The following is a 15,986-nucleotide window of genomic DNA, read 5'->3' on the forward strand; positions in this document are numbered from 1 at the left end:
AACCAGGCCCTGCTGAGCCAGATGCTGATCAGGATTTCCAAACAGCATATTATCACAATTTACTATATTTAAAAATCACCTTTTGGATCAAATCTTTCAACTGCCTTGATTTATGGAAGAGTTCCAAAAAGTTGAAAAGGAATTCTTGGCACTGTTCCTGCATCATTAAGATGCAGTGCATATTGGTAAATAGAGTCCACAAATCGAGGCACCAAATGGCTGAATGTGCAAGGGGACTTCTTCAATCAAAAATGTGACAACTCCATGATAGACAAATTCACAAAAGGAAACTTAACACTCCAAAACTAATGAGAAATGACAACACTGCAATGTTTGTCTTATTGTTTAATCATCTTCCTTGTGAAAACTCTTCTCTACAACAGCAAAGAACTTTGCTGGTTAAAATAACTCCAGAATAATATTCCAGTGAATATAAAGGGCTCCATTTCAGTTCTTATTTAGGTGTGTTGCTGATGCAAATGTAGGCATGAAAAAGCTTGATGTAGTACAAAGAGTGCAGTGAAATACAGTTTAAAAACAGTATTTGCCTTCTATGCTAAGCATTTTAATGCCTACCTTGACAGTAGTTAAGTACTCTGAACTACTTTGATGATACAGTACACCTATATTGGTGCAACAGTTGACACTTGGCTAAACATGTAAACCTGTATGTGCTTTTTTTTAAAAAACATCTTTTACACCAGCCCAGTAAACTGGAGAAGGGAAAAAAGTACCCAAAAGGAAAAATCTTAAAACAATGGCCAAGACACGCATTTTCTGCCAGCAGCAAATACCTGTGCGTTTTACTTATTGACAACAGCCATGTCTACCTGGCTTTTTAGATGTTACAACAAATACACAAACTTTGGTTTGACATTATTTGTCAGGAGACATGGTAAATATTTTACTCAATTAACGAGTGCAACTTGGATCAGATTTACTGCCAGTTTCCCTCATTAGAAATGATGCAACAGTGGAAAGATAGTAGTATTGCAGTCCAAATAGGTTTTTGTGGCATCAGTGCTGGCTTATTCCACTTCAGTAAGTTGACCTCCTTTCACGGTGATGTTTGCTAATGAAGTACTTGAAGAACTCATACACAGACCAGGCAATAGCTGTAGATGGCATCTGATAGATAACTCTGGCCTGAACTCCCTTAAAGTACGCTGGGATACCACCCAGTCGGTAAACCGTCCTGAAGGCATTTGCCATGCCAGAAAGATGTCCGCTGATGTTGAGGGAGTTTAAAGCCAAGGATTCCTGTGTGTTTAGTAGTGTTTTGCAAACGTCCAGTGGTGTTGTTACTGCTGCTGAAACAGCACCTGCCATAGCGCCAGAGAGAACGTGCGAGGAAGGGTTGTATTGTCTGTGAGGATTCAACTTTTCCTGCAAGAACTCGTAAGTCATGAAATGAACAGCTTGGAAGGGGATGTTCATAGTCAGTTGGGTAGTGTAGCTCCGATAGAATGCTCCAGCCCCTTCGTTTTTCCACACTGTCCTCATACAGTCTAACACGTGCTTGTAGGGAGAGTTGTACATCTGCATCCTTTGCTTCACCACTATGAAGTTCAACAGCAGGTTAACACAGAAGGTTCCAGTCCGAAGAAAAGGGAAGTTGAGACAGGGTTTCCAGACCATCCCAGGTCACAAGCGCAGGTCATGTCAAAGAGAGATGGGTTAGAGCAACAAAAACAAAACATTAAAAGGGAGAGAACAGGAAACAAGTTAGTGAAACAGTTGGCAACTCTTCCCAACCCACATGCCAGCAGAATGAAATGTTTTTGTCTCCAAAGCGCAGAGGCCTAATTTTGTTTTAGCCAAAAGCAATACATTATTACTCTGGCAATCCACAATAGATATTCCAAATAAGCAGTGTAAATTGCTCCAAAAGCTCACAAATTCTGACCAACTACTTTAAAAACTCTACTTAACAGGTACAGGTTTGTATACAATTTCCTAAAAGCTGAGTCGCAACAAAGTTTGATCAAAGAAAATATTTGTCAAGAGTGAAAACCTGCACTGTTCTTAACTACCCTTGTTAAATTTTGCACCAAACTTGTTTCCTAATCTGAAAACACATCTTGCATCCTTCTTTCAAATTAAAACAGAAATTCTTTTCAATCTCTATCTTCCCTGCCATATATAACCACAGGTTTCGATACTAGAGAGAGTGCCATCTATACAGTTGTAGTTAACCCATTATCATTCTTAACTTGAGCCTTTATGCAGGCTTCAGATAACTGCAAGAAATTTTCCAGTTCATAAAATGACAAGCAAAATTTCTACAGCTTTAGTCAGAGTGGAAAAAGTTTCAAAAGGAAAATTGGCCAATCATGCTTGGTTGACAAAAGGATCATTTGTTTACAATTTTAAATAAGGTACAAAGTGACATTGGGCTAGTAAATAGTAGTTATTTACTGAAAAAATTCTCCCACTAGAAAGAGAGATTAAGCATTGAATTCAACCCAATGTCGGGTTGTTTAAAAATGTGACAATGGAAAGATGCTCTGGTCCATTTTAGTCAAAAGTCTGAAAGATTAGCTTATGGATTTAGAGAATGAACACAATCTTAAGGAACTGAACAGATGCTCCTACACATTTCTAAAAAAAACTGGTCAAGTAGTAGAGTTATGATGTGGCTCAAATTGGCAAAAAAAAAGGGCAGCTTGTCATCACTCTCCACCCTATACAGCTGAAATGGATAAAAAGAAACTCTTAAAGACATCTCAAAACATAAAGTTAGCTGAAATACCACAGAAAAAAGTTCTGCAGAATTAAGTGAGAAGATACAGAAGGGCAGCCAGGGCAAAGATCTCAAACCTCTGCAAAAATCCAAATGAAGCTGAACCATTTTCTGAAAAATATTCCAGGAATTGCAGATGGAATTACAGCTCTCCATACAAAGGAGATTACTGCACTTAAAAGGCAATAGTTATTCACTCATAGTTGAGCCTCTAAATTAGTCCTTTCAGCTACTATTGAGAAGCATTTACACAATTACTTTTTTTTTAAACATTAAATGCATAGAACACCAATCAATCTAAAAGTATTGCAAAATTCTAACATTTGCCTCAACACAAGGTTGGCCAAGCGGTATGTTGCCACAGGATTCATAAGCCTAACAGGCAACTTCCAGATGACAGTGTATTTATGAACAATTTCACCTATAGGCTTCCCAGCAAAATCCAAAAGTTGGTCTTACTCATTATTTGACAATTTCAAATGGGCCACTTTAAAAACAAATCAGATCATTCCCACCCCCTCCCCCCCACCTTACACACTTATTTTGTCAAACTGAGGCCACTTACAATGCTCCAATTAAAAACTGAGTTAGCTACATAAATACTTGTATCAAGGCTGGAAAGTATGAGTAGTAATGTGACAAAAAGCAACTAGCCTACTTTATTTCCCCATTGAGCATGTTAGCAATTTCAGTACAATTCTATTTTAAAATGTAAAGTTCTAGTCAAAATTTATTTTAGAAACTATAGCATATCCAAAGCAAAGTTTAAAACATTTTAGAATACTTAAATGCATGTTCTTGTTAAATCTGATTAACATCTGAATGGCTTCCATTTGTTTACATGCTTCAATACCCACCTGGCTGGATTACAAATGTAAAGCTGATTGACAACCTGCCAGGCACCCTTAAGTCTACAAAACAGCATACGGCACCTGCTCCAAAGCCAAATGCAATTATTTGCATGTCATTAGAAAATGCTGGAGTTTTGGGGGGGAAAAATTAATAAGTAATATTTAGCCTTTTATTAAAAGGGTTGATATTTTAAGAAGATGGAAATTCAGTAAGAAAATTACAGCCAAGTTTCTTTGCCCAACCACCCCCCTTCTTACAGCACTCTTCCTTGCAGCCACAGGCGATGCAGCGCATGTCCTTTCACCTCTTCCCATCCCACCATCCAGGGACCCAAACAGTCCTTCCAGGTGAAGCAAATCGTTTACACTTCTTCGAATCTAGTGTATGCCAGTGTTCACAATATGGTCTCTCAAACGCAGACTGGATGATCGCTTTGCGTTCAGTCAACAGGGAAAAGCCTGAGCTTCCTGTCTCTTTAATTCTCCATCCCACTCTGACCTATCGGTCTGTGGCCTCCTGCACTGTTACAATGAGGCCCAATGCAAGCTTCGGGAACAACACCTCGCTCTCCATCTGGGCATATTGCAGCGTTCTGAACTTAATATTGAATTCCACAACTTCAGGTAACTTTATTTCTCTCCATCAGTCATCCATCTCTGATATTAGGTCAGGTTGCTGGGCTTTTCTTTGACCTGAAACTTCAACTATTTCTCTTCCCATCGATGCAGCTTGACCTGCTGAGTACTTCCAGCAGTTTCTGTTTTTAATATTGTATTCTTATAAACAAAGTAAAATCAGTTCATTAAACATGTAATACAGAGTATTAATAATTTACCTCAAATTCCTCAAAGAAAGCTTTACCCTGTTCAACACACTCAGACTCTTTATAAATGCAATGAGAACCACCAATCTTTCAATGGATTTGCTTTTCAAAATAGAAGTGCTTCATTTACAATTTGGGGATATCATTAGCAAAGCCAAACTCAAATATCCTCAAGGTGGTGGTGATCTGCCTTCTTGTTTTGCTTCAGTCGTTCTGGTGAAATTATTCCAGTGCCGTTGGCTGGGATTTTCCAGGATTTAGACCCAATAATGAAGGACTGGTGTGCGACTCCAAGGGGAACCTCCAGTTGGCCTTGTCCACTCTTGTCGTAAAGATTGAGGCGTTTCTTTTTTAAGGTGCTATTGAAGCAGCCTAGGTGACTGCAGTATGCAATACAGCCAGGGCTCCTGTCAAATGTGAGCGTTGAAGGTGCACTCATCCAAACAAGAGCTCCATCATATTCCTGCCTGACTTGTGCCTTATGGATAAGAGCAGAAGCAGGGGCAGGCCATGTTGCCCCTTGTGCCTGCTCTGTCATTCAATACAATCATGTCTGATCTTTTACCCTGCACTAACACCATATCCATTGATCTCCTTATAACTAAAGTCTGCCTTGAATGTGCTCAGCAAATAAGCCTCCACGGCCCTGTTGGGTTGAGAATTCCAAAGATTTATTACCTTCTGGGTGAAGTAATTTCTTTTCCTCAGTTCGGAATGGCCGATCCCTTTGACATTGTGACCTCTGGCTCCAGATTGCTCTGCGAGTCTACATTCTTCTGAAACCTTTCTGTAACCTCTTAACAGCCCATACTGCCACCTGGCTTCATATCATGGCCAAGCATGGATATATTACACTTCAATCCTTCAACCCGATCCCTGGTATAGACTGAACAGATGGGAAGCAGCACAGATACTTACAGCACTTCATTCGTCACTGTCTCCCAACCTGAAAGTGACCCACTCCTACTTCTATACTGTATTGCGTCTGTTAACCAATCCTCATTCCACACCAGTACGTTGAATCCACCCCCATCCACACATTGTATGTTCTAACTTTAATAATTTTTGGCACCTTATGAAAAACTTTCTGAAGTCCAGAAACACCACATCCACTGGTTCACCCTTATTTCTCAAAATTCCAAAGTTGTCAAACATACTTTCCCTTCCATAAATTTACATTGACTCTGCCCAAACCCATGTCTCTTCCCCTGCTTTGCGTCTAATTTCAGGTCTACTCTTATTGTTGTACATGCTTCCTGACAAACTCTGCTCATCATTCCTCAATTTGTCACCCTACACCATGGTCATGTCCTTTTTCAAACTTTCTAAAATTCCCATCACCAAAACTGGTTCCCCTACTATTTAGTTTGAAGCCTTATCCATAGCCCTGGTTATTAGAATCTTATGTTTCTAACAAACAGTGACTCTCAGGACTATGGTAGGGAATGGGGCAATGGTAATGCCAATGAATTTCAAGGTAGGAGATTCTATACCTCCCTCTGATCGCTCTCTGCCTGACCTTTGTGGCACAAATGTTGCTTGCCACTTACATGCCCATGCCCCACTGTCTCATGTTGCTGCATGCAGGCAGAGGCTGCTTCATTGGCTGGGGCATTGGAAATGAATGAGCACTGTGCAATCAGAAATCATCTCCATTTATGATCCTTTGTGCCTAAATATTTTACATGACAAGGACAGGGGCTAAAGAAATAAATGTTTTGGAGCAGCAAAGTTGCTCATCTCCACTGGCAAAAATGCCACTTACATTGCACTTTGCAACTTAATAGCCCAGCAGTTTGCAGTGTCTAGCCTCACACATGAAGATGTGCCTCTTGGATAAGATACCTGAAGACTTCATCTCCTCAACTTATAGTCAACAGGTGAGTAGCTAATGTATGGTTGAGGGCAATGTTTGGGGGGATGGGGGTGGGGGCCTTGAGGGGAGGGGCAAGCAGAAGAAATATGGGAAAAGGTACAGAAGGAAAAAGGTAACAAAAAAGTGGACAGAAACCAAAAGCAATGCATGCAGCCGAGATGTCATTAATGACACTCACCACTTGAAACAGCAGCTGCAACGCATTCTGTTTACATATTGAGAATGTTGCTGGTAAATATGTGGAAAAGCTTGTTATTTTGTGGAAATGAACGCAAAACACTGAATATAAAATATATAGACCTTGGGCAAATTATCAACACTCACTGCACCTGCTGGATACCAAGAACTTGCCTTCCTCATTCTGCAAACCAATGGTTTAAATCCCCTTGTACTCATCACCTTGCTTTCCCCAGCTGTATATTTCCTTCACAAGATGACACTAATTAAGCTATTAAAAACTTGATGTTTTCGTTTTTTTTAGCAAGCTCCAACCTTCTGCTACTTATCAATCAACACGAATTTCACTGTCATTTGCACAGCATATGGTTATTTCCTTGAACTTTTACATTTCAACATTTTGAACCCAAACAAATATATTCATTTAAGAATTTGAAAAACTGAAGTCTGCAATCCAGTGATGATCCAAGATGCTCACACTGAAATTACTGGAGTCAGGTCAAAAGTGCTGGCTGTTAGAATACAACTACTCACATCAGATAATTTATCAGTTTTTATTTCGACTTCAAAATGGACCACTGAATTGCAAAGAAGCAGTGCATCAAGCAGCCAGTCAGACCAACAGCAGTCGTACAAAATCCATTAACTAAACTCTCCTGGCACAGGGTCAGAAACTTAAACCATTTGTCAATTTGCTTGGATCAGCTTAACATTAAAAAAAGTGCAAAGCAAGCACAACTCAGCATACAAACTCCAATGATGTACATGTATCATCTGCCTACCCCACAGGAAATTACCAATTCCCATGCACTTAGTCTCACTTTTAGTTCAAAGACCGACAATCAAGTTGTTGTTAAGCCTTAACACTCACACTTTAAAATCTGCAGTGGCACGCACACAATAACTCCTTTTTTGAATGAGTGTACACGTGATTACGCTATGCTGCACAAAATCTGCTTTCAATTTTTTGGTATCACAACTTACAAGTAGGACACAACCAGATTTAATAAAGTCCATTACTTCAGGAAAAAATCAGAGGCATTAATGTTTTTTTTAAAGAAAGCTCCAACACAATTGGTACAGGAATGCAGGATCTACAAAATACAATTAGTCAATCCTCTTCCTAAAACACTATCCAGATTACAAGGTAAAATTTACCTCAGTCTATTGATTCATCAGGGGAAGAAGAAGAGGAAGAGGGAAGGGGAGGAATAGAACACAGCCTCTTCCAGCTTTGGAAGTCAATATTCCTCACTAAAACACAGGCTTTGCATCCAAATTAGCAAAGGGCAAAACTGAGATAGCCCTATGTTAAGGAACACCATTACATGGAGTAGCCAATAAGCATTAACAAGTACATTTTTACAATACTTACTCTATGTTTGATGATAAAAGCTAAAATACAAATATTTGAACCTCAGGCTGCTGAAACAAAAACTTGGGTTACAGTCGCTGCAAACATCAAGGAGCAATGCAATTCATTGTGTGAAACATTCATCCCTTTTCTACTCTACACCAAGAATGGGCAAAAATTCAAAAAGCCAAGTTATTTCTTTTTTTTTTAAAAAGTGTACAGCAAATTCTTCATATTTCTTAAAAGCTGTACTGAAGAATCCATTAGCATGGTTCATAATGGAAAAACCAGAAGATGTACATAATTTGATTAGCATAGATTAAAATTTCATAAAATGACAGTCTTCACAGAACACAGAAATGATAAAGCACGATACCTAAGAATGATCAAAGGCATGTTTAATTCAATGGGATGCTAACCAAAATTCGCAGTGCTTGGAACTGTAAATTATGTGCCCCCACCATAGGGCAGATTGGGGAGGGTTGTTAGGGAGTCAAAATAAAATACTCTCAGGAAAGAACAATTCAATTCACATACATTATGCAGAGCTTCATTAGTGGAAGTCTAAGAGCAATCATTTTTATATGGCTAGGGAATGGAGGGATGGACAGAATGGAGAACAAAAACAGAAAATGCTGGAAAGAGAAACAGTCAACGTTTCACGTCTGAGACCCTTCACCAGAACTGAAAAGGAGACAAAGTTGCAGGGAGGGATGCCTCAAGGTAAAACCAGGGTGACCATGGGGATAAGCTGTAATCAAAGTTATCTGGTTAATGAATGGGAGCAGTTAGAGGGTGAAAACACAGACAAAAGAACCACGACAAAAAATATAGGAGCTGCAAAATGCAGACCAGGAGGACAAGCCCAGCAACTCAGGCTGGGCATGTCCTCCACTCAGAGGAAAGAACCAGCTTCTCCCCCTGGTTGCCACATTTTTACCCTTTCAGAAACACCCCCTGCCCCAGTCTCATAAGAACATAAGAAATAGGGCAGGAGGCAGCCATCTGGCCCATTGAGCCTGCTCTGCCATTCAATAAAATCATGGCTGATCTGGCTGTGGACTCAGATTCGCCTACCTGCCTTTTCCCCCATAACCCTTAATTCCCCAACTTTGCAAAAATCTAACTATATCTTAAATATATTAAATGAGGTTGCCTCTACTGCTGCCCTGGGCAAAGAATTCCACAGATTCACTAGTCTCTGGGAAAAGCAGTTTCTCCTCATCTCCATCCTAAATCTATTCCCCCAAAACTTGAGGCTATGTCCCCTAGTTCTAGTCTCACCTACCAGTGGAAACAACCTTCCGGCCTCTATCCTATCTACCCCTTTCATAATTTTATACGTTTCTATAAGATCTCCTCTCATTCTTCTGAATTCCAGCGAGTATAGTCCAAGGCAACTCAATCTCTCCTCATAGGCTAACCTCCCCATCTCCAGAATCAACCTGGTGAACCTCCTCTGCACCGCCTCCAAAGCCAGTAAATCCCTCAAGTAAGGAGACCAGAACTGCACGCAGTACTCCAGGTGTGGCCTGTACAGTTGCGGCATAACCTCCCTGCTCTTAAATTCAATTCCTCTAGCAATGGTCAACATTCCATTTGCCTTCTTGCAGCTTTACAAGCTTCTTTTGTCTCTTTCAGTTCTGACAAAGGGTCTCTGACCTGAAATGTTAATTCTTACTCTTCCCACAGATGTAACCTGAGCTGCTATTTCTAGCATTGTCTGTTTTAGATTTCCAGCTTCTGCAGTTTTTTGATTTTCAGGAATAAGGACAAGATTACAAATAGAAACCTAAACCAGCATCTTTAATAAGTGAATAAGTGTGTACTGCACATTATTGATTTTAATGGTTTGCCACAGAAGGGAGTGGAAAGTGAGAGAAATAAAAAGACATGCTTTTTAATCCTGATACCAACCCCAAGAGTTTTTATATGTGTAAATCATTACAGAAGTAGACAGTGCTAAAGCATGCATTCCCAGAGACAACACATCACTCTTTTTGAAAACCCACATAAATTGCAAAAGGGGACATCAATATCTAGATTCCTTTACAATCAGTTACAAATGTGGACAATGTGCTTTGTTTTCCTTCACTTTTTTTAAAAAAATAAACCTATCAGTCCCTTGGATCAGAGTCTTTCACAGAATATATTCAACTGAGGGCAATATCATACACAATTGCTTCAATACGGTCATCATAAAAGCTTAAAGATTAAAATTAGTCCATTTCTGATCAAAAATTCAATTTAGGAAGGAATTACATGTCAATAACAAGTCTTCCATTTATATACCTTTCGTTTATGACATCCCCAGCATTTTTCTGATAATGATTTCAAAGTGCAATCTCTTCTGCAGAGAATGCATTAAACCAATTCTGCTAACATTCTTTAAACCAATTACATGGTCATTGTTATGTCGCTCCCACAAACAATGACCAGGTAATTGGTTTTAAGCATGTTAGCGGAGAGATAAAAATTGCCAGGACACTGGGGTAACCCATTTTCATTGAGGAATGCCAGTTTGGTTTAATGTTTCATCCGGAAACAGCATCCCAGTCAAGTACTACCTCATTAGCAGTGAAGTGTCAACAGATGACAATGGCTTTAAGGAAAATACAGAACGAAAAAAGAGATAGCTGCAATATGGAAACATCAAGAACTTGGTGGAACAAACCCCAATAACATTTCTCCAATTTGGGAAAGGTACAGTCAAGTAAGCCAGAAACCTTTGGGACCACATTATGCTCTTCGAAAGAGCAAAGCAATTGCTCAGACAACTGGTTCCAGATCTGTTTTTACAGATGGAAATGTTTATTAAAATTTTAGTCACCGATTTGCTTGCAACATATTTTCAAACCAAAAGCAATTATAAATAGGGCAACATTTGCAGTTAGATTCTTAACACAGTTAACATTACCTTCAGCAGGGTTCATGGCTGCATCATGAAATAAAGTCGCCACACATCCTGCTGCACCTGCAAAAGAAACTCCACACATGAATATAGGTAACAATTACTCAGAGCTACCAATGCTACTGGGGAAATTGTATCCCCAAAGTCAAGAGTTCAAAAATATCTATAGCATCATCAACTGCAAGGATGCCAATGGCAGAGCAATTTAGTCAATGCAGATAGCCTGAATTGGTATTATTTTGATCACTGACTGGCTGTATTGTTTCATTTTTGGTAACCATCCATACAAGAGGGCCGTGTACAAATGCATTTCTGAGTCGTTCCACACATCCATCTTTGATGGAGGAAAATAGGTGGAATAGAAGGCAAGAAAAAATGGTTAAAAAGTTGCCTTCATTGTTACATCTACTGAACTGCTCAATCACCTTTAGTATTCAACTCACATTTAATAGTTTTTTTCTTCTTGCCTTCCACACAAACTATTGTCAATGCCACTCTGATCAACCACTAGTAATTCAGGCAAGCTGCTGCTAATTTCTTTCTCCTCCTGAAATACTGCACCTAATTTCTGTAGAATGCCCTGCTGAGAGAAAGGGGGAAAAAAGACATTCATCCTGCCAACCAAAGCAACGGGAACTGTGGCTCACCACAGACCTGTGAGATTAGTTGAACACAAGGACTAGGTAGAGCTAAGCCCAAACTGAGTATTTTAAAAAACATGAAGATGTCAAATTTGATCACCAGGCTCAGCTATCAGCTGTTTTCACCCAAGTGCTAACCTGCAATGTTTGAGGGTTGGTGGGTTGGCTTGGATGTACAAAAGAGATGAGAATGGACTCCATCACTACTTAGCCACTTGTTGGGCAGGTGAATTAAGTGTGAACAGGATCAGGCTTACCTTGCACATGAAAAATAGCCACAAATGAGTCAGTCAAGTGTTGACAAAAGAGAGAAAAACAACATCTGTACTCATAGTTTAAAAGATTTAGTATTGTGTTTGGATTTGCAAAATAAATGTTCCAATGCTTTGGTACACTTTATGTTAGAAATTTTTCTTCCAACGTAGATTTCAACCCAGATGATTCACTCTCCCACACTCGTTAGTGGTTCTCAATTGCAGCAAATTCTGCTAACCCGAGTTCCCACCTAACAAATGCATCACAAGAAATTCAAGTCTTGTCAGTAATTCAGCAACCATCGAATGTGCTGAACCAAAAGGATCGGAGTGGTTCATTTATTTTTAAGTTAAAAATTCAACGCATCAAATTAGTAATCTATTTTAACAATACGTAGAGCAAAATCATGACAAGATTGTGTCTAAAATTAAAACACCTTATTTCAATCCTTTCAACCTAACATTTCGGAGAAAATATTGTTGAATTTAATCCACTGGACCACAATTTGAAATCACAGGCAAGGTAAAAACATACCAGTATCTTACTTACCAAGCTTCACAACCTGCAAAATGAAACACGGACTAGGAGTAGGGGTTAGAGGAGAAACAGCAACCAAACTGAAAATGCCAAGACTGCAGTTACCAGCTTTTAAGCAAATAATACTGTGTATTAATGCAAAGCACGATAACACAAGGTCAATTTCAAGATACAAGATTACGAACTTCCTAAATTTTGCAGATTCATCATTAGAATTAATAATTCAAAGTCATATATGCAATGTGGACAGCAAGAATTAAACTGAATCATGATATTTTAAGTGAAAAGTTTGGAAAATAAAGTCAATTAGATTGCACATTAGAAAGCAATGAGAAATATCAGGAGAAAATGTTATCATTTGGATAACATATTCAATAAGTCTTTATCAAGTGACTATTTATCAAGTCACAATTTTCATACACATCTTGCACCTATCCCTCCTCTATATTGTTAACATGTGAAACTCTTGTACTGTACTATGGTATATATACTTGGGTGCTGCAAAACGGGGCCTAGGGAGGGAAAGAATAAACATACCAAAGAGATACAGGGCAAGATCACACTAAACACACAGGGCGAAACAAGCAGAAACAGCCTAGCTGAATGAATAGTGTCAAACAAAAACTCAGAAGCCCACTAAGTGGCAGTCACAAGACAAAAATCTAAACAATAGAAAAGGTCAAATATCACTGGAAGGAAGCGCCACTAGATGGAGCACAGCACACAGGAAAAGAAGATTCAGAGAACTGGCTCCAACTCAGAAAAAATGCCAGTACAATCAGGAAATAAAAGCACAATGAATAAAACATAACAGCAGAAGTGGGAGTGAGAAAGCTTAACAAGTCAAGTATCTGCAGATTGTGATTGAATACTACAAATTAATTTAATTTAATCACGTTTAATTGGAAGTCAAAGTAATATTTGTATTTTTTTAAGTTTATAGTTAAAATATTAGAAAATAATAAAATACTAAGGTAGTAAGAATGAAAGCCAACTCATAGCTAACTATATTTAATGAAATGACAACTGTGGAATTCAACAAACATGGGTTAAAAGGATTGTGAAACAGCTATGGATCATTAAAGCTGAACCATTTACAGACTGGAATGGAAGGAGCACACACCACTTGGATTTTCTAATCCTGTGTTATTTGTTATTAAACTCCCATTCAAAGTTTAGTGCCAATTCTTTTATGTTAAAAAAGTGGTATCAAACTTCGAACTCCAGAAACTAATGTAAAGTCCACAAATTAAGCCTATTAAATTTTTTTTTAATTTTCAGCAAAAATTACCAAGGTAATACTGATTTTCTGAAAATGCACTATGTTGGAAACCATTGAGACATTTAAATTCATTTGACACAAATCCCTGACAAGGCTAGCATTTATTTGGCATTCCCAATTGCTCTACAGAAAGTGGTACATCTGAATAGTATGTTAAGCGACTTCAGAGAGCAGCTAAGAATCAAACACTTCACTGTGAGCCTGGATTCATTAATACAGTCCTTTGGGTTCCTAGTCCAGTAATATAATTGCTATGTTACTACATCCATACATACACCACACATGAACTTGAGATGCAAAGAGACTTTTAAGTACCATGTCAACAATTACAATTAAACCAACTTGCAGGAGATTTTCAACACTTTTTGCTAAACAGGTCTATGCACTGATTATGCTCCACAGAAATTCATCTCACCCAATAAATGTTTTCTGTTCTTTCTCTGGCATGCACTTATCTTTCTTCCCCTTCAATATATCTTTGCTTTATGCCTCAACCACTTTAGTAGCAAGTTCAATATCACTGTGCACATTTTCCAAAAAATATTCTAAAAATTGGATGCCAGTGGGGGAAAAAAATCCATACAAGTTTCTTAAAGCTAATGTAGGGCAATAGGTGTCCAGTGCATCTTCCTACTTAATTAAACTTATTAAGTGTAAATAAGTACTATTTATACCTATGGTGAACAGAAAACAAGCATAAAGATTTAGGCCTTCCAGAGATATGGAGTGAGTGTTGACAACTCAGAGTTTAAATAAAAATCAGCCATTCTTCCCAAGTCTAGCATCCCACCAAACAGCTCATAATTGACCAAGTGCTTTATTTGGTTGAGTTAGGTCCCTATTCATTCCTAGTAGGCGTTCGCTAGTTAAAAACACAAAGCGCAAACTTAAGTTACATCACAGCAACGAATGAAAAAAAAAGTCAAGGCTAGAAAAAGACCAACATGCTTACAGGAAGGCAGATTAGTAGGTTTTAAAACCAGGACAGCACAAGTAGTTTTCAGCATGAGGTGATCATTCCTGTCAAGGTACCTGTACAGAGCATTAAAAGACTACATGAAAGCAACAAATGGGAAGATGAGGTACAAGGGTGAAAACTGAGGAAGAATCACTGAAGAAGGAATTAATACCATTAGCTATGTGACTATTACCACCCGGATGGATGGTATCACTCAATGTCTTTTTAATCTTTTCATAGCACGCAAAATAGAGGGCATGTGCTGGCCCGGCACCAGTGGCAGTCACATTTAATCCCCTCATTGGCCTCCAAAAACCTTCAGTACGGACAATCCTCTTCAGGGCATCCATTACATTCCTGTACCGGGCAGCAGGGTCTGGCTGCAGGCTCTGCATTCGTGTCTGAAATCAAAGAACAGGAAAACCATTTAAAGCAGGTACAAAAAACAAAGGTTTACAGCACACCTCTTCATCGGAATTTGCACAGAATCATAATTGAGCATTAGGTCCATTTACTATCCTTGATGAAGTGAGATACCACCACACTACAGCTAGTGAATGAACAGAATTCAGACTTGGGACAATATATCGTACCAGAATCCACAACCTTTTGGAGAAGGAAACTGGTCATTCTTAAAATACATAACCACCATCTGGATTAAATTTGACCATACACTTCGATACCCAAGCTCATCTGCATAATCAAGTTTCATTTTAAATCTCACCCAGAGATTTTCATTTCATCATTCCCCAATCACTACTACAAAAAATTTAAACTTAAATTTTAACAACTGACATCTTTCACCAACTAACACAATATTTACAGATCTCTTCAAACTACTTTTGCAAGATACTGCCTGCTTCAAACTTCAGTAATTAGTCTAGCTTTTCATTCCTCCTCATGTCCCGAACTTAAGGGTTTGAAATAAGCTTTTCCTGCTCACTGAAAATCATTCAATACAATAACTCAATTCAAATGCAAACATCAAAAAGAAACTTTAAAAAGCTTCCAGTATATTCATTTATGTAATTTTACTAAGCCTGTTAGTCTTTCTAACCACAATATTTCAAATGATAGATTTAACGCTGATAACTGAAGCCCATCTTCCCTGAGATTTCACAATTTACATTGTAACATTTGACCACAAATAAAAACACAGTTGTGGTTTAATCTGTGCAGATCACTTTATTGATGGAGACATATCCTTGTGATACACAGCTGGTAGCTATGCAAGTGGCTAATCATCGCTGCAATATTTAAATACTATGTGAGCATACATCAAATTGAAAATCCAGTATTTTCCATACTAAATGGTTGTTTCATGTCTTCAAAGAGATAGTTAATTGCCCTAAATAGTCTTCCTCAAGCAAGGAAACTGACATCAGCCTGCTACAATGGATTCACAGAGCATAAATTTTCTCAAACCCTGACTGCAATCCTAATCTTTGTCCCACCCTTCTGGGGCACTGTCATTTGTTTCCAGACTTTTAGGAGAGAAATTCGTCACTGATCATCAACACCAGACGAGAGTGTTATTAACTGATAGTTGTATTTACCTCTACATGTTCAGAACCAAA

At 38.5% G+C, this 15,986-nt stretch overlaps 1 protein-coding gene across 1 annotated transcript in view; it reads right to left on the reverse strand.

Moving 5' to 3' along the window:
• Window positions 1–330: 330 nt before the first annotated feature.
• The window catches only part of slc25a28 (solute carrier family 25 member 28), a 42,003-nt gene continuing 26,347 nt past the window's right edge, over window positions 331–15,986 (reverse strand). Inside the window, exons 2-4 of the mRNA XM_052027239.1 lie at window positions 14,582–14,810; window positions 10,743–10,799; window positions 331–1,559 (exon numbers count right to left, since the gene is read on the reverse strand). Of these exons, the coding sequence (XP_051883199.1) occupies window positions 1,039–1,559; window positions 10,743–10,799; window positions 14,582–14,810 (807 nt within the window). The 3' untranslated portion in view covers window positions 331–1,038. The remainder of the gene's footprint in view (window positions 1,560–10,742; window positions 10,800–14,581; window positions 14,811–15,986) is intronic.

This window comes from Pristis pectinata, chromosome 12 (genome assembly GCF_009764475.1).
Source record: "Pristis pectinata isolate sPriPec2 chromosome 12, sPriPec2.1.pri, whole genome shotgun sequence".
Taxonomy (NCBI): domain Eukaryota; kingdom Metazoa; phylum Chordata; class Chondrichthyes; order Rhinopristiformes; family Pristidae; genus Pristis; species Pristis pectinata.